Source organism: Anolis carolinensis, unplaced genomic scaffold, assembly GCF_035594765.1.
Source record: "Anolis carolinensis isolate JA03-04 unplaced genomic scaffold, rAnoCar3.1.pri scaffold_14, whole genome shotgun sequence".
NCBI lineage: Eukaryota > Metazoa > Chordata > Lepidosauria > Squamata > Dactyloidae > Anolis > Anolis carolinensis.
Genome location: NW_026943825.1, coordinates 12,899,736 through 12,918,751, shown reverse-complemented (window position 1 = coordinate 12,918,751; position 19,016 = coordinate 12,899,736). Strand labels below are relative to the sequence as shown.

Here is a 19,016-nt window from a genome sequence, read left to right as displayed (position 1 = left end):
CTGCAATCAAAGAGCACTCGGGACCCCACCAATGATGGCCCTGGACCTAAGTTAGCACACAGAACCCCCATAACCAACAAAAATGCAGGAGAGTTTTTGGGGAAATTCACCTTGATTTATAGGAAATATAGTTTCCTACACCCAGACAGAACTGTGAACGCAAACAACAATGGATCTGCACCAAATCTGGCACGCATACCTATAAATGCTGGGATTTATAGTTCACCTGCAATCAATGAGCACTCTGAACCCCACCAATGATGGATTGGGACCAAACTTGGCACAGAGAACCCCCGTGACCACATGAATATACTGCAAGGTTTTGGGGGAAGTGACCTTCATTTTGGGAGTTGTAGTTCACCTGCATCCAGAGAAACCTGGAAATTGTAGTTCACCCACACCAAACTGAAAATATCCAAAAACAAACAATACCTTTTTCAAATAACCCCCATTGCCGCGTCCCCAAGCTAGCATATAATAAAATTTATGTCTCGCCCTATCTCCTCATAAGGACTCAGCAACGCGTTTGGCCTCTTCAGAAATGTGCAAAAAGCACGTAGGCAGCCCTGGATGTTTTGCGGTCAAAAAGAAAAGAGGTTGAGCTATTGCTGAAGAGGCAGGAACGGAGCCCGTGGATGGTTAGGGTCTGCCAAGTCAGGCGATTCCTCTTTGTGTTGAGGTTTTGTGGCTGCTGATGGTGGCGCCTGGCCATCTAGGGAAGCCGAGTGATGCTTTAATTCCACCTATTGTTGATCTTTTGATTGTTTTTAATTGTTCTAACATTTGCAAGCTCACCTATCTCACCCAGTGGTATCACAAAGGGCCACTTCACACAGCAACAGCTTTTTGTGGTACAAAAAAGGCAGGCAGACAAACAAACATATATTCTTTTGACAAGCACACACACATATACACACATATCTATATATATAAAAGAGTGATGGCATCAGGGCAGCGGACAAAACAACAAAACTACAGGTCCCCCAACCTCGAAATTTGACAACACAACCATGCCTCTAGGTTGATACAACAAAAAGAAAAGAAAAATAAAGTCCTAATTACAGGGAGAGGAATAATAGTTTTTATCCAATTGCTGCCAGTTAGGAGGCTAAGCTCCACCCACTTGGTCTCCTAGCAACCTACTCAGCCCAGGGGACAGGCACAATTAGGCCTTACTTAGGCCTCTTCCACAGATTATCAGATTTTAACTGGATTAGATGGCAGTGTAGACTCAAGGCCCTTCCACAGAGCTATATAACCCATTTAGAATCTTATATAATAATAATAATAATAATAATAATAATAATAATAACAACTTTATTTTTATACCCCGCCTCTATCTCCCCAAAGGGGACTCAGGGCGGCTTACATGGGGCCAAGCCCGAATAAAAACAATAACAATATAAAACACAACAATAGACAAAAAAATGCACAATTATAAAAATTTAAACATTAGCCAGTAAAAACAAATGACAAGAGCTAATAAAAACATGGATTAAAATGGAGAGGTTGTAAAAGTAGACTGGGTAAGGTGCACCATATAAATATTGTAAACATGAGGTGACTGATAAAGTGCTGCAAATTCTTGAACTGGATTATCTTGACTCCACACTACCATATAATCCACTTCAGTGTGCATACTAAACATAAAGACAACCATACAACAGACATTCAATACCATCACTACCTCAACAATTTCTCACCAACACCACCAGACAACGCCACAGCAACGCGCGGCCGGGCACAGCTAGTCTCTATATAAAAAAGGCTTTTGGCATCATGGCGACTCACAAAACAACAAAACCCCAAACCCTCGAAACTCAAAAATTGCCAACACAATCAATCATCCCCGCCTCAAGTAAGATACAACACAATTACACTAAAAACACAGTCACAACAGCAACAACCACAACAGGCGACCAGGTACTCTTCACCCAGCTGTTTTCAACTTCCAACTCTCACTATTCCTAACACCTTAAGCTTCTGAGAGAAAAAAACAAAAGGGACTCAGGCTGTTACGAATGCTGGGAGTTGAAGTCCAAACCACCTGCAGCAAAGGCCCAAGTTGGCCCACGCCTGTATCCCAGGGCACAGACAAACTGCATTTAGACTTCATCCAGACTACTGTCCCTAGAAAATACAGATTATCTGATTTCAACTCCATGATGTGGCAGTCTACACTCAAACCCCTGCCACACAACAATATTACCCAGAATACCAAGGCACATCTGCCAATACCTCCTTTAAACTGGATTATCTACCTTGGCATTCTAAATAATATTCCTCTATGACATTGCCTTCACTCTACACTGCCATCTAATCCAGTTCAGTCTACATTTTATACAACTATGTACAACTGACCTCATATAATACAATTCTCACCACCTTATATAACATTATAATATATAAGACTTACTATGGTATAATAATAGAAAACAATATAATCTCTAAAACCAGGAAATAAAGACCAACACTCGGAAAGCAGGGAAATTGGGAATTCTACAAACGAAACAATCAGGGCCAGCTAACACTTCCCAACAAAACATTCCTCCAGACAGTAAACAAACACCCTTTCAACCTGCAAGGCCATTCAAAACTAACCAAGGTGGCTAATTCCACCATTCAAACCTCCCACACCGACACTATTAATTCCTATTCAAACTGACCAACCAAGGATTCCGCAAGGTAAAAACCGACCAGGCTTACAACCAACAAGGCTATTCAATACTTTTCAATCAGGCCAACCAACATTTCCCCTACATACAAAGCCCCCAAACTTTAAACCACAACACTACTCTGTCCCATTCAACCTCGCCTAGCAACAATACCCTATGTGCAAACCGACCAGGCTTTTAACCTACAAACCTATTCAATACCATTCAATCTGGCCAAACAAGAATTCCCCTACTAAGGAAGTACCCACACTTCAAAGCGCCTCTTTGATTAATGCTACGGCTCCAACCACTTCACAAAACAGCCAGACTTTCACGCTGCAAGGCTATTCACTGCTATTCCACCTGGCCAACAAATAATTCCCATAAGCCACAGCAACGCGTGGCCGGGCAAAGCTAGTAAACACATAATAAAAGTGAAAATATGCATTTGTGGCCGGGGTGTCAATTGCAAAGGACAAGCTCCCACTTCCACAAACAACTACTGCTCCCACTACTCAGGAGACACCAATGGCCCTCCTCCAGTGACATTGTAGGTCATAGCAAGCGCTATGAACATGTCCAAGAGCCCTGCCAATGTCCTCCACAAATACCATCCTGCCCACCACCCAAGGGAAGGCTTTCATACGGGGACAATTTCCGCCTAGATTTTCTGTTTCCCTGTTGCACCTCAGCACTGGTTCACCTTGCTCTTAACACACACTTCACCACAGCAGGCTAGGTTTAAACAGTTTATTGATAAAAGATAGCAAAGTCTGAATAAAAAGCAGTAAAGAAAGCAAACATCCAAATGCAATGGCATTCAGTAAAAAGCAATATTCAAATGCGAAGGCAGTCAGTCAAAAGGCTATAATCCAGAGGTAAAAGCAATTTGCAGAATACAGATATAGGAAATTAGTCCTGAAAAACAGGGCAACATGAACTTCAGCATAAAATCCAAAAACATGGGTTCCAGGCATGAACATAAATGAGAATCCTTAGACAAGGCAGGAGATGTGCTTCCAAAAATCAACGTTGCTTCATCTGAAATCTTTCCCTGTCTCTCCCTTATTTGCCCATGTTTACAAGCCAAAAAGCATTTCTCTGTCCTTGAGTTCCCACACGTTTGCCAGCAATTCTCAGGGAAAGTTTGGGACGATGAACCTTTAACCTTAACCTTGTATCTCTATCTAAGAAAGAAGACTCCTCTGAGTCACTGCCAGAGACACCTGGAACTTGTTGATGTTCTAAATCCTGTGAAAGGTCACCCTTATCATTAGTTTCTGTTTCCTCGCTAGCCTGAGGCCTCTCTGACAATTCCAAGCCAGAGCCTTCAACATTTCCAGCATCAGAGCCTTCAAGATTTCTCTCCTCAACATTGCTTTGGTCAGCCTGCATAAACCCAAATCCCCTTTCATCATCAGACTAAACCACAACATTCCCCTCCACCATAAACATCCCAGTGTTTCTGACTTTCTCCATTGGTGTGGAATTTGCATGACCCCACCCAATGCCTCTCTCATAACCCTTTCCTATTCTTTTCTATGGCACACAGCAAACAGAGGAATTGATCAGCAACTGAACATACTGGAGAAGTTTGGGGAGAATTCACAATGATTTATAGGAGTTATGGGGACTGGGATGTATAGTTCACCTGCAATCTAGGCGCACTATGAATTCCACCAACAATGAGCCTGGAACTAACTTGGCATACAAACATGACCAACAAAAAATACTGGAGGTCTTTCGAGGGATTTAGAGGAGTTGTAGTTCACCTACATCCAGAGTGCACTATGAACCCAAACAATGATGGATCTGGACAACGCTAAGTATGCATACTTGATATGCCCACATTTGAATACTGGTGGTTTTGAGGGGAATTGGCCTAGACATTTTGGGGTTGTAGGTACTGGGATTCACCTGCAATGAATGAGCACACTAAACTCCACCAAAAATTGAATTGGACCAAACTTGGCCCCCAGAGCCCACATGACCAGCACAAAATACTGGAGGTCTTTGGGGAAAATTCACCATGATTTGGGGAAGTTGTAGTTCACCTACATGCAGAGAGCCCTGTGAATCCAAGCACCAATGGATCTGGACCAAACGTGGCACACAGACCTGATATACGAAAATTTGATTACTAGAGAGGTCTGGGGGATCTGATCTTACTTTCTGGGAGTTGTAGTTCACCCACAACCAGGGAAATTGTGACTTCCACTGATAATGGACCAAACTTAGCACACAGAACCTCCATGACTAACTTGGGTGAGAAGGGCGGGGTAGAAATGATAGAAATAAATACAATAAATAACTAAACCTACTGGAGGGGTTGGAGGGGCCTCACTCACCAGAGTGGGAGTTGTAGTTTACCCAACAGCCAGAGAGCACACTGAACCCCACCGATGATGCACCCAGAGCAAACTTGCCCGACATAACAAACTTTAAGTACTGATGGAGTTTCTGGGGGCTAACCTGGCATGATGTGAGTTGTAGTTCACACACAACATTATGCATTTTGTACAATTACAATTTTGTACAAAACTTTCTCAAATAACCCAGGCAACACTGGGCACCCAAGTTAGTACAGTAGAGTCTCACTTATCCAACTTAAATGGGCCGGCAGAACGTTGGATAAGCGAATATGTTGGATAATAAGGAGAGATTAAGGAAATGCCTATTAAACATCAAAATAGGTTATGATTTTAAAAATTAAGCACCAAAACATCATGTTATACAACTAATTTGACAGAAAAAGTTGTTCAATTCGCAGTAATGTTATGTTGTAATTACTGTATTTACAAATTTAGCACCAAAATATCACGATGTATTGAAAACATTGACTACAAAAATGTGTAGGATAATCCAGAACGTTGGATAAGCGAGTGTTGGATAAGTGAGACTCTACTGTATATATAAATTTTAAAATAAATATTTCCTGTATCTTTTTTTTTCTCTATAGTTTAACATTGGTTTCTTCCACCCTCTCTCCAGCAAGTTATTGACTTCTGCTTATATACACACAGACAGGCTGTTCTGGGGCCGGGCTGTGGCGCAGGCTGGTAAACAGCTGCTGCAATAAATCACTCTGACCATGAGGTCATGAGTTCGAGGCCAGTCCGTGGCGGGGTGAGCACCCGTCAATTAAAAATTTTAAAAAAATAGCCCCTGCTTGTTGCTGACCTAGCAACCCGAAAGATAGTTGCATCTATCAAGTAGGAAATAAGGTACCACTTATAAAAGTGGGGAGGCAAGTTTAACTAATTTACAACATTGGAATGAGGAAGTGCCATCAGAGTGGATGATGAAGCAGCTGCTCCACCCTGTGGCCAGAATCGAACATCCCCTCAGGAGAAGGTTAAATTGCCTCTGCGTCCGTCTCTGTTTTGGTTCTATGTGTATATGGGCATTGAATGTTTGCCCTTTATGTATATAATGTGATCCGCCCTGAGTCCCCTTCGGGGTGAGAAAGAAGGGCGGAATGTAAATACTGTAAATAAAATAATAAATAAATAAATACTGCATGGACCCAAGTTGCTGCAATGCTCTTTTCTTTCCTGTTGAATCAGTCAAGTGTAAACACATAAAAACATAAAGGGTTTGTCGGAAGGGAGGGGATGGTGATGTTCCCGAAATCAACTGAATAAAGCAGATTAGGGCCACAAGAAAACAAACCACATTGAAATTGCTCCCTGTTTGTCCCACCCAGAGTCAAACGTTTCCTTAATGAGTTGTTTCAGCAAAGACAACTTTTTTCTCACAGTTTAGATGCATTACCCGTAAAGATGGAGAGATATGCTCTGTATGTATATAAGTTCCTTTAAGGACAGGAGAGACACTTCTCTCTGTCAGAGGTTGCAAAGGAGATGTCGAAGATCCAGACCAAAGCCTTGGATGCAAAACATCCAGACCAGAAGAACCCAAATAAAGGTAAGACGTCCAGCTCTCTCTATTTGTGACATTTATTATTCCCAAGATAGATCCCTAGACTATGTAACAGAAAAGGAATTCAGTCAAGATTTCATTTATCCACGTCCGACTAAACGTGTCCTCTCTAGAAATGTTCCAGGTCCTCCATCGTGACTCTTATGATCCAGGTACTCTTTTGATCCAAGTATTTCCTTTTGATGTGAATAAACCGGATCTTAATCTTTTGTTTGTTTCCCAAATGTATAGGGAGACGTCGTTCATACCATGGACCTATCTACAATTCACCATTGGATGCCATGAAAGGTAAGTCAGGCCAATATTTCCTACCCAGGATTGTTGTAGATGAAGGGAGAGATAACGCAAGAGAGATCCTTCTGAGAGGCCAAAAAGTCCGGTTTATTATATTCAGCTGAGTCTCTGGAAGTGGAATCTCTTCCAAAAAGCAAACCAGAGCTCCGATCAAGGCGTGGACTTGCCTTTTATACATTTTCAGACAAAGAACATGCTTCTACATACATCTCGTCATTAGTACGTCACTTCACATGCTTACATACATGGGCATAAATATGCACGATCACCATTTTCCTATCTTAAGCACTCTTAAAGCCTGTAGAAAGTCACAGACACCAAAAGAGAGATCAATCAAGAGGCCACTCTTGACCTGTCAAGCTGTACTAGGAACCAATTCACACTGGAATGTATAGAAAACTGCCCCCCCCCCTTCTCCCAGCTTGTCTTGTCAGCTTGTGCATCCCTAAAATCTAACACGGAGAGAGTCTGATTTTTCCACATTTCACTGCTTCTAATGTGCATACAATATATGTCTAAAAATCCATATTTTTCAGTTCCTCATCAGGATCAGGTTCCACATCTTCATATCCAACAAAATACATCCATGTCTTGAAGATCCCGATACTAGACTTTGTTTCCGCAGGCCCCAGAGAAAAGCTGTTGTACGTACAGTGCTCTTTAACCGGAACCGATGCCCGGCAACCTGACTATTTGGCCACGGTGGACGTGGATCCAGAATCGCCGCGTTATTGCCAGGTAAATTCTATTTTATAGCAAACTAGCACATAGACCTGACATCGCCTTCTCCCTTCTCCACATCTCACAATATTCCCATGTCTAGAATCTCGCAATTTGCAATCTCTTTGTGATTCTGTCCTCTCTTTCTTTCATTCCTTGCTTTTCCTAATATACGAGGCGAGGACCTGAGAATTCAAAAGGCTCTGCCCTAAACTACATTTCCCAGAATTCTGTTGACAGCAGAAATGCAGGGCTGCCCACTTTAAAGCCTTAACCTGATAATGTCACAAGAGAAGCCAAGAATGTTAAGATGTGGATCTCAGAAAAAGATTAGGCGCAAATTAACTCAGAAACAAGGAGCAAAGCCCTTTCTTCCTGATTCGACGAGAGTTATCCAACCAAGATGTGTAGGTATGAACATTTGTATTAAATGTGCAATATACTCACAACATGAAATATAAGATAATATCTATCTATCTATCTATCTATATATATATATAGGTAATGGAATCACGGCACCGAACAAACCAACTTAACTAAACGCCCCACAACCTCGAAAATTGACAGCACAACCTCTCATCTATGCCTCTACGTTCATACAACAAAAAGAAAAGAAAAATTAAGTCCTAGCCACAGCAACGAGTGGCCGGGCACAGCTAATATATATATACACACACACACACACACACACACACATACACACACACACACACACACACATACATACATACAAAAAAACATCCAACCAAGGTGTATTTATGTTAGCGGTTCTCAACCTTCCTAATGCAGCAACCCTTTCATACAGTTCCTCATATTGTGGTCAGCCCCAAACATAACATTATTTTCGTTGCTACTTCATAACTGTCATTTTGCTACTGTTATGAATCGCAACGTACATATCTGATATGCAGGGTGTTTTCATTCACTAGACCACATTTTGACACAAATATCCGATACGCCCAAATTTGAATACTGGTGGGGTTGGGGAAAGATTGATTCTGTCATTTGGGAGTTGTACTCGCTAGGACAGGGGTCCCCAAACTAAGGCCTGGGGGCCGGATGCGGCCCATTGAAAACATTTATCCGCCCCCCATGGCACAAGGGCAGAAGGGGGTTAGACTAAATGACCCAAGGCGTCTCTTACAACCATTATTATTATTATTATTATTATTATTATTATTATTATTATATTTTATGACACAGCAAACAAGATAGATATGCTGGATTTCGTATCACAACATCACATTATTATTATTATTATTATTATTATTATTATTATTATTATTATTATTAACATTGAGGCTGGGTGGCCATCTGTCAGGGGTGCTTTGCTAGTGCCTTTGATGCACAAAGGCAAAAGGGGGTTGGACTCAATGGCCCAAAGGGTCTCTTCCAACCATTATTATTATTATTATTATTATTATTATTATTATTATTATTATTATTAACATTGAGGCTGGGTGGCCATCTGTCAGGGGTGCTTTGCTTGTGCTTTTGGTGCACAAAGGCAAAAGGGGGTTGGACTTAATGGCCCAAGGGGTCTCTTCCAACCCTCTTTATTATTATTATTATTATTATTAATAATAATAATAATAATAATAATAATAAAAATTGAGCCTGGGTGGCCATCTGTCAGGAGTGCTTTGCTTGTGCTTTCGGTGTACAAAGGCAGAAGGGGATTGGACTCAATGGCCCAAAGGGTCTCTTCCAACCCTCTTTTTTGTTGTTGTTCTTGTTGTTATTTTATTGTATGACACAGCAAACAAGATAGATATGCTGGAGTTATTATTATTATTATTATTATTATTATTATTATTATTATTATTATTGCTCGGTGGCCAACTATAGTCCGGCCCTCCAGCGGTCCGAAGGATCGTGAACCGGCCCCGTTTAAAAAGTTTGGGGACCCTTGCGCTAGGATTTATAGTTCACCTACAATCAGAGAGCATTCCGAACTCAACCAACAGTGGAATTGGACCAAACATGGCACACAGAAATCCCACGACCAACAGAAAATACTGGAAGGGATTGGTCACCATTGACCTTGAGTTTGGGAGTTGTAGTTCACCTACATCCAGAGAGCACTCAAACAATGATGGATCTGGACCGAACTTGGCACAAATACTCAATATGTCCAAATGTGAACACTAGTGGAGTCTGAGGAAAATAGACCTTGACATCTGGGAGTTGAAGAGCCCCTTGAGCCCCACTAATGATAGAATTGGGCCCCCAAGACCAACAGAAAATACGGGAGGGATTTGGAACTGACAGTGATTTAGGAGAGCTCTTCAACCTTCTCTGTCAAAGGGGTTCCTAGCACCATCAGAAATATGTGTTTTCTGATGGTCGTTCGCAACCCTTGGCACCCCACTTGCGACCTCCTCAAGTGTCCCGACCCCCAGGTTGAGAAACGCTTATTTATGTGCTTAATAACTCTGGGTGGATTGAGAAACGATTTCTTTCATAGGACTGGCATTGCCACGGAGCACCTGGGCATCCTCCCAAATGAAATATGCCCAAAAATCTAAGCCTAAACCATCCTTGTTCGGGCTAGATTTCCCAGTGTGTCTTTGCTCCTTCTCTGACCCTTCCCCGCCTGATTTTCAAACACCATGTCCTCTCCGTCTTCCCAACAGGTCATCCACCGCTTGGTCATGCCTTACCTGAATGACGAACTTTATCACTCGGGCTGGAATGCCTCCAGCAGATCCTTCGGGGACACTAGCATCGAGCGCAACCACCTGGTCCTACCATGTCTATGCTCCGGACGTATTTACGTGGTGGACACTGGCTCTGACCTGTGCGCTCCCAGCTTGTGCAAAGTAGGTCAAAGAATCGCACAGGGAAGAGGTCAGGGTGTATCTATGTTGGGGAATATGTGCAGCTCGACAACACCGTAACTGTCATGGATCAATGCTATTAAGTTGTGGGAGTTGCAGTTTGCTAAAGCACTAGTGCACGCAGGCAAAGAAGGCTATAACCTTTGCAAAACTGGATTCCATAGTATTGAGCCAAAACAATCAAAATTGTATCAAATTGCATTAATCTATATCTATATATATAAAAAGATAAAAAAATTCGGCCTAGGACAAAACAACAAAACTACTTCAACTGTATTGATCAGGTTTTCCACATTTGTTAAGATTAGATCAAGAGTTGCTGATCCTCTTGTTGCCTCTTCTACCTTCTGGACCATAGGATTGTCTGCAAGGCAAGTGAGGAATTTGTTGGACTTTGTGCTTTTTGGCACAAATGCGTTGGATAATCCAGAACGTTGGATAAGCGAGTGTTGGATAAGTGAGACTCTACTATATTAATACTAATAATAATAACATCAACATACAATCCTAAGGTTTGGAATGACCCCTAAGGATCATCCAGATCAACTTCCTTCTACCATGCAGGAGGACACAATCCAAGCACTCCTGACAGATGGCCATCCAGCCTCTACATAACGATGATGATGATGATGATGATGATGATGATGATAGAAGCATAGAATCCAAGAGTTTGGAAAGACCCCTAAGGGCCATCCAGTCCAACCCTTTCTACTATGCAGAAGGACACAATCCAAGCATTCACAACACATGGACAACATATAAATACTATACAATACTACACAGGGACATAGACCCCCTCTACCCTCACCACTTTCACAGTACACAAACCAAATGCATACTAAACATAAAGACAACCATACAAAAGACATTCAATACCATCACTACCTCAACAAGTTCTCACCAACACCATCAGACAACGCCACAGCAACGCGTGGCTGGGCACAGCTAGTATATGTGTGTGTGTGTGTGTGTGCATGTGTGTGTGTGTGTGTGTGTGTGTGTGTGTGTGTGTGTGTGTATATATATATATATATATATATATATATATATATATATATACAAAATGTAGTGTGCATTTTGCTATGGAGTAAACAACAAAACCACTGAACCAAATCACATCAAATTTGGCCACAAAAGACATAGTCGTTCAATCTAAAAAGAATCCCATAAGCCACAACAACACGTGGCCGGGCAAAGCTAGTGTAATATAGAAGTCAGAAGTTGGAAAGTTAAATAGTTTCTGTATCTGACTGTCTATGTGTTGTTTGTCTAATGGCATCGAATGTTTGACATATATATGTACACTAGCTGTGTCCGGCCACGCGTTGCTGTGGCAAAGTGGTGGTGGTATTGGTTAAAAATTGTTGTGTAATTTTTATTTGACATTTGTAATTTTTTATTAATTTTATTGTAAGTTATCTTTTTATTTATTATATTTTATTATTTTCTTGTATTATTTTTAGTTACTTTCTGTTATTGTATTTTATTGTATTAATTTTTTAGTGTTTTTAATTATTTTTTCTTGGGTTGCTAGAAGACCAAGTTGGAGGAGCTTAGCCTTCTAAGTGGCAGCAATTGGATAAAAGCAATTATTCCTCTCTCTCTAATTAGGACTTTATTTTTCTTTTCTTTTTGTTGTATCAACCTAGAGGCGTGGATGATGGGTTGTGTTGTCAAATTTCGAGGTTGGGGGGCCTGTAGTTTTGTTGTTTTGTGGGTCGCCGTGATGCCATCACTCTTTTATATATATAGATTGTAATCTGCCCTGAGTCCCCTTTGGGGTGAGAAGGGCGGAATATAAATACTGTAAATAATTAAGTAAATAAATAAATAAAAGGGCAGAATTATGAAATAACCTTTTTCCTCTCTTTCCAACACCTCACCAGATCATCGAACCCCTTGAAACTATCAGAAAAACCAACCTGTGTTTCTTAAATAGCTCGCATTGCTTGGGCAGTGGGGAGATTATGGTCAGCGCTGTTACAGACACATTTGGCAACGGAAGAGGTACCGGAGGCAAAAATGCCTATTTGGGAATATAATCAGTTCTCCACAATAGGGGGGAACTACAGAAAAAAAACCTAAATCTGCCAATATTCTAATAGGTAACCTGACTTGAATCTCAATCATTGGCATGAAAGAAGGATATAAAATAATATTATTGCTCTTTGGAAACACATTGCTTTTTGATACCAGTGGATCCTGTTTTTTTTAATCCCAGGTGGACTTCTCCTTCTGGACCCGGAAACCTGGGAAGTGAAAGGGACCTGGGACTGCCCGGAAGACGGACCTGTCAAAATGGCTGACTTCTGGTACCAGCCGCGGCACAACGTCCTGATCAGCACCGAAGCGGGGGTGCCCAAGTTCTATATCAATGAGGTCAAACTGGCCGATCTGAGAAAAGGTAAGAAGTCCACGTGAAAGGGATCTAGGAGTTCTAGTAAAGCACAAGGTGAACACCACTCAACATTTGGGTGCGGCACCTAAAATAGCCAATGTGATTCTAGGCTGCTTCAAAAGTAAAGTGTCCATATTGAGGGAAGTCACAATCCACTCTGCTTTGGTCAGACTTCACTTGGAATAATCCTGGATCCTGTTTGTCCGCAGGACGCTACGGCCGCAACCTCAATATCTGGGACTTGACCACCCACCGCCTCCTCCAGTCGATCGATGTGGGTGAAGATTCGATGCCACTGGAGATCCGCTTCTTGCACAACCCAAACTCAGTCCATGGTTACGTGGCCTGCTTAATGGAGAGTTCCATCCACCATTTCTTTAAGACAGAGGTGAAAAAGGGAAAAGATGGCCGTGAGGGAAGTCGGTTGGTTTTGGGGAGCCAGGGTGGTTTAATGGTTTGGTGCCTGAAGATCCTAGGGTCTGCTATGGAAACTCACTCCCTCTCTCATTCTTGGGGGAAGGCAGGCACAAATTCCCTCCAAGAAAAACTGGGAGGAGGACGTCCGTTTTTCTGATCAATTTGGTTTTCCATGCAGGGCGGATGCTGGAAGGCTGAGAAAGTGATCCAAATCCCAAACAAGAAAGTATCGGGATGGATCTTCCCTGAAATGCCAGGTTAGTAACAAGAAATAAGCCATTTGTTATTGTAGTTTGTAGATACAGAGCAATGAACTGGAATTGCAAGAAGAGATTCCACCTAAACATTAAGAAGAACCTCCTGACTGCAAGAGCTATTCTAAAGGGGAATATGCTTCCTAGAAGTCCGGCGGAGTCTCCTTTTCCAGAGGTTTTGAAGCAGAGACTGGATGGCCATCTGTTGGGAGGGATAGGATTGTGTCTTCTAACCTGGCAGAAGATGGTTGAACCAGCTGGCCCTCGGGTTCTCCTGAGACTCGATGATTCCGCTCCTCCTCCAGGATTCACTTTCTATATTGTCATCTCTCTGGACGACCGGTTCCTCTACTTAAGCAACTGGGTGCATGGCGATGTCCGGCAATACGATATCACCGATCCGCACTGTCCCAAGTTAGTCGGGCAGGTAAGTTTGCAACCTTCTCTAATCAGATGTTTCCAGATGATGGATCCCATCGCCTCTGGCTGCTGGCTGGCGATGAAGAGGACTGGGTTCCCAGTCCAGGGATTCCCAATGTCTTTAGTTTTCAAATGACCATGTCTCATTGGTATCTTTAGGTGTTTGTGGGGGGCAGCCTTCAGAAAGGGGGTCCCGTAACTGTCCTTGAGGATCCGGAGCTGGACTGTCAACCCGATCCCTTTGTGATCCAGGTAAGGTCAATGATGGGATTTGGAAACAGATCAAAATGGGAAGAGGCTAACAGCGTGTAGGTCAGGGTACGTGCCGGGTGGGTTTCTTCAAACTCCATCGATCATCTTCTCCAGCACCCTGATGAATTGGTTGCAATCGTCTGCCACACCAATTCCTATTCAATGTCAGACTCAAACACATCTGTTGTCTGAAGTCCAAACATTTATTCAATATCTATAAACATATTTACAAAGCACAGCAAAAGCCATGGCTCTGAGCTGGCATTCTTCTTCAGCCTCTTGCCTCGGCAAGCACCAGCTCAACACACACACAGAGATAAGAAACCACATTCCTCAGTCCGAAGGAAGTTCCGACCTCCAAAGGACGGAAATCATGCCTAGTCAAAACTAGCCTGCTGTCACCAGACAATTGGATACATTTTTTGACAACGATGAACAAGTATTCTGAAGCCGTCACAGAAGAAGTCGACACTCTGTTTCCGCAACCAGTGTCTCACAGGACCCATTGTGCACTGATCTTCCGATGGCCAAGCAAAGCAATAATGTGATGCACACGTTCTTGTGAAATGCCGATTATGCTTGAAATTTCTCTTTGAGTGATATGACGATCGTCCTGAATCAATCTGTCAACCTTTTGCTTGTGAAACTCAGTGGTTGCTGTCACAGGACGTCCAACTCTTTGTCACGCAAGTCAGATGTTCCCACCTCAATATTTTTAAACTTACTTGCCTAACGACGCACAGGACTCACATCAACACAATCACCATAAACAGTTTGTATTCTCTGAGCAATCTCCTTTGTGGTGACACCTTCTGCTGTCATTAATTCAATGACTGGACGTTACTTAAGTCACATTGACCAATGTTTGAGCAGGGTTCCATACTTCCTACTTTAACAACACAACCGTTCAATGCTAAAGCTTCCCCGTCTGCGCAGGGTTCCATACTTTGCACTTTAACAACACAACCATTCAATGCTAAGGCTTCCCCGTCTGCGCAGGGCTCCATACTTGGCGCTTTAACAACACAACCATTCAATGCTAAGGCTTCTCCGTTTGCGCAGGGTTCCATACTTCGCGCTTTAACAACACAACCATTCAATGCTAAGGCTTCCCCGTCGGCGCAGGGATCCATACTTTGCACTTTAACAACACAACCGTTCAATGCTAAGGCTTCCTGCCAAATGGAAGTAACTGTAGAGGAGAGTCTACTGAACAAGACATACCTGGACCGCCATCTGTTGAGTTGTTACCAAGGTAGAGACATTACTTTTCATTCAACCCTCGTAGAAACCCGGCCTTCTGAATCCAAAACTTTCCTTGGATTTACTCCGTTACATTCATGACTTGAATTTTTAGAAGGCCTGCAGAGAAAACTGGCAATTCTGGGTTTAATACTCCTTTTTCCATGTCTCCTTATCTTATTTACATGTTTCCTAATCCTGGGGCTACTGATTCCTCGCTTTCTTTAGGGCAAGAAGGTCCAAGGAGGGCCTGCAATGATGCAGCTGAGCTTGGACGGCACCCGTCTTTATGTTACCAACTCTATTTTGACTTCGTGGGACAAGCAATTTTACCCCGAGATGGTCAGGTAAGAGTAGCCTTGGGCGAGTAGCACTCCTTTCGCCTCCAAGGAAGACCTTTTCTGTACACATCCAGTCCAAAAGCCTCATAAGGTGTCCATGGCTTGGACACAACGTTGACTTCTGCCCCGCATTATGTCTTTTCCAGGGAAGGTTCGGTCATGCTCCAGCTGGACGTGGACACCGAGAAGGGTGGCCTTTTTGTGAACCCGGACTTTCTGCTGGATTTTGGGCATGAGCCGGTCGGTCCAGCTCTGGTGCACGGCATGTCCTACCCCGGTGGGGACTGCACCTCCGATATCTGGGAATAACGTGTCATATCAGCGGGGGGAAGCACCCCACATATTGGGGTCTATTCAATGTTTCTTTGTTCAGTGCTTGCTGTCTTGATCCCTTGGAAGTCATGCCATAATGGTCAACACAGGACATACCACGAGTAGCATATATCCCCATCATTCTCTGGATATCCTTGGTGCTGCTCTCTGCCTGTTTCCTCTGTTCTTCAGCTCTGAGAGGGACTACCTCACAATGTCCTCATGACAATGGTCTGGCATTGGTGGGTAGACTCTCTTTGTGGCTCTTCCTTTTCTTTCCATCTTCTCCTCCTTTCTTTCCCTTCTTTTTCTCTTTCTTACCTTCCTATGAACGGCTTGGCATGTAAGGGCTTTTATAACGTGATCCTGTTAACAAATAAACTGCTGTTTGAACAATAATAAGGCTTTTCTTTGAAACAAATGGTTAGATGGCTGAGAGACCTGATACTTGTTCTTAGTCATGGAAAGTTTTGCCCTTTTACGTAAATTTGGCTGAATAGAATAATCACTATGTAACAAAATTAACTCAGTAGCACAGCGGGTTAAACCACTGAGCTGCTGAACTTGCTGACCGAAAGGTTGTGAGCTCCCTCTATTAGCCCCAGCTTCTGCCAACCTAGCAGTTCGAAAACATGCAAATGTGAGTAGATCAATAGGTACTGCTCCGGCAGGAAAGTAATGGACAGTAATTAGCCACATGACTTTGGAGGTATACAGCAACACGACCAACCATCTGTTTAATTTGTTTGGAAGATATTTTCATTGACTATGTATCCCTGAAGTCTATATACATTGGAACCAATACCAGACTTGAATAACTTTTGTGTTAGAGCTGTTGCTCCTTTTCATTTTGTCTGATACGGCCAAATTGAGCTTTGTACGGGGAACTTTAATAATATATGTTACTAGCAGCAACTGGATAAAAACTATTATTCCTCTCCCTCTAATTAGGACTTTATTTTTCTTTTCTTTTTGTTGTATCAACCTAGAGGCATGGATGATGGGTTGTGTTGTCAAATTTCGAGGTTGGGAGGCCTGTAGTTTTGTTGTTTTGCCCGGTGCCCTGATTCCATCACTCTTATATATATATATATAGATTTGGACACATTTTCTTTGTACATAGACTATCTTGTATTTGTATAGATACTTTACAAGTATTCTGGGATTTTGTATAGATGAGCATCAACCCCCAGAGTCGGATACAACTGACGACTGTCATGGGAAAACCTTTACCTTTATCTAACAACATCTGAAAAGAAAATTGTGCCTGGCTTGAAAGTGTTATTCCTATTTAATTGAGTAGTAATTACTTTGAAAGTACCGGTAGTTGTTCTACTCCAGAAACTTCGTTTTTATGGCTGCCACAAACGAGGTTGATTTGGTTGAGATCTTCATTGAAAAACTATTGCAAAATGCGCTTCAGTATGTCCCGTAAAAACAAAGCTTTTTTGCAGTTTAATAAACTTTCGCCATGTTTTTGTGATAGGACCAATTAGGAAAAGTGTCTCTCAATATAAATAGTCACCAACTACTCTCATTGTCAGCCAGTCCGGGATCCAAGCCAATGCAGATTCAAACAGCAACAATGAAGGGGTATTTCAGAAGTCGTAGTCAGTGGTCCATTCCAAAGGTCCTCACCAAAACATCCAAGTCTATGCAGAATCCAAAGTTCCAAAGCCAAGGTCCAAAACACAACAAGGCACACAATATCATCAGACAGAGCTACAAGCTGTAGCAGTTTCCAAACATTGCTCCCAGCAAAAATCCAAAATCCACTCTTTATGCATCATGCCACAAAGAGCCCCTGGTGGCTCCGCGCTGAGCTATTGAACTTGCAGACTGAAAGGTCACAGGTTTGAATCCGCGGAGCGGAGTGAGCACCCGCTGTTAGCCCCAGCTTCTGTCGACCTAGCAGTTCGAAAACTGCCTGAAAATCATGCATTTTTTGTTTGTTTGAGGAGAGGCACTAAAAGCCACAAAAGTGGGGTTCACTGCCCGCATTTTAAGACTCAACCAGATACTGGATTCGGAGATTTCTTGAAGGCAGAGTCACTTGAAACAAAGTCTTTTGTTTCAAACACTGCAACTTCCCTGTTAGCGAATATCGCTCATCAATGGCTTGGAGTAATAATTAGGGTTGAGGTTCCGCTTAATAGTTTGGGGATTAAAATGTTGATGTCATGCATTTAAGCGTATAGTCTTCCCTCAAATGTATTTCTCCAGGCAGGGAAAGAACTAATGTCTTAACATTAAAAAAACACAAACAAACACATTCATCTCCACGTGTCTGAACAAATAGTGAAATCTGAGTCTCCAAAAAGCCATTTCTTAGCAATAATAATATATCTATACACACTATAAAAGTGAAAATCTGTATGTGTGTATGTGGTACAGGTGTCCGCTCACAAAGACAGCCTCTGGCCTCCACGAACAGGCTATAGTTCCCAGTGCTGTGGAGCCACCAAATCACTCCCTCCAAGAATATTGCAGGTTACAGCGAGCACATCCCAGTGATCCTTTCTTTCTCTATTTGCATGACCCCGCCCACTGCCTCTCCCTTAACCCTTTCCTACCCTTTCCTATGGCATACAGCAAACAGAGGAATTGATCAGCAACTGAAGATACTGGAGAGGTTTGGGGAGAATCCACCACGACTTCTAGGAGTTGTAGGGACTGGGATGTATAGTTCATCTGCATTCTAAGAGCACTAAGAGCACGATGGACCTGCAACTAATTTGGCACACAGACTCAATATGGCCAAATTTGCATACTGGCAGGGTTTGGGGATGATTGACCTTCACATCCAGGAGTTATAGTTCACCCGTATTCAGAGAACACTGAACTCAGCAGATGACGGATCTGGACCAAACCTGGCACACAAATGCAACATGACCAACTCAAAATATTGGCAGACATTGGAGGTGATTGAC

General features: G+C 42.5%; 1 protein-coding gene across 1 annotated transcript; it reads left to right on the top strand.

The window, feature by feature from the left end:
• The first annotated feature begins 6,517 nt into the window (after positions 1–6,517).
• Positions 6,518–16,474, top strand: LOC100555959 (methanethiol oxidase). The gene is made up of 12 exons (XM_016998335.2): positions 6,518–6,581; positions 6,828–6,884; positions 7,516–7,628; positions 10,247–10,432; positions 12,337–12,457; positions 12,672–12,854; positions 13,058–13,236; positions 13,444–13,522; positions 13,825–13,946; positions 14,099–14,191; positions 15,662–15,780; positions 15,921–16,474. The coding sequence occupies exons 1-12, from the start codon at positions 6,518–6,520 to the stop codon at positions 16,081–16,083; spliced, it is 1,479 nt and encodes a 492-aa protein (XP_016853824.2). The 3' UTR covers positions 16,084–16,474.
• The last annotated feature ends 2,542 nt before the right edge of the window (positions 16,475–19,016 follow it).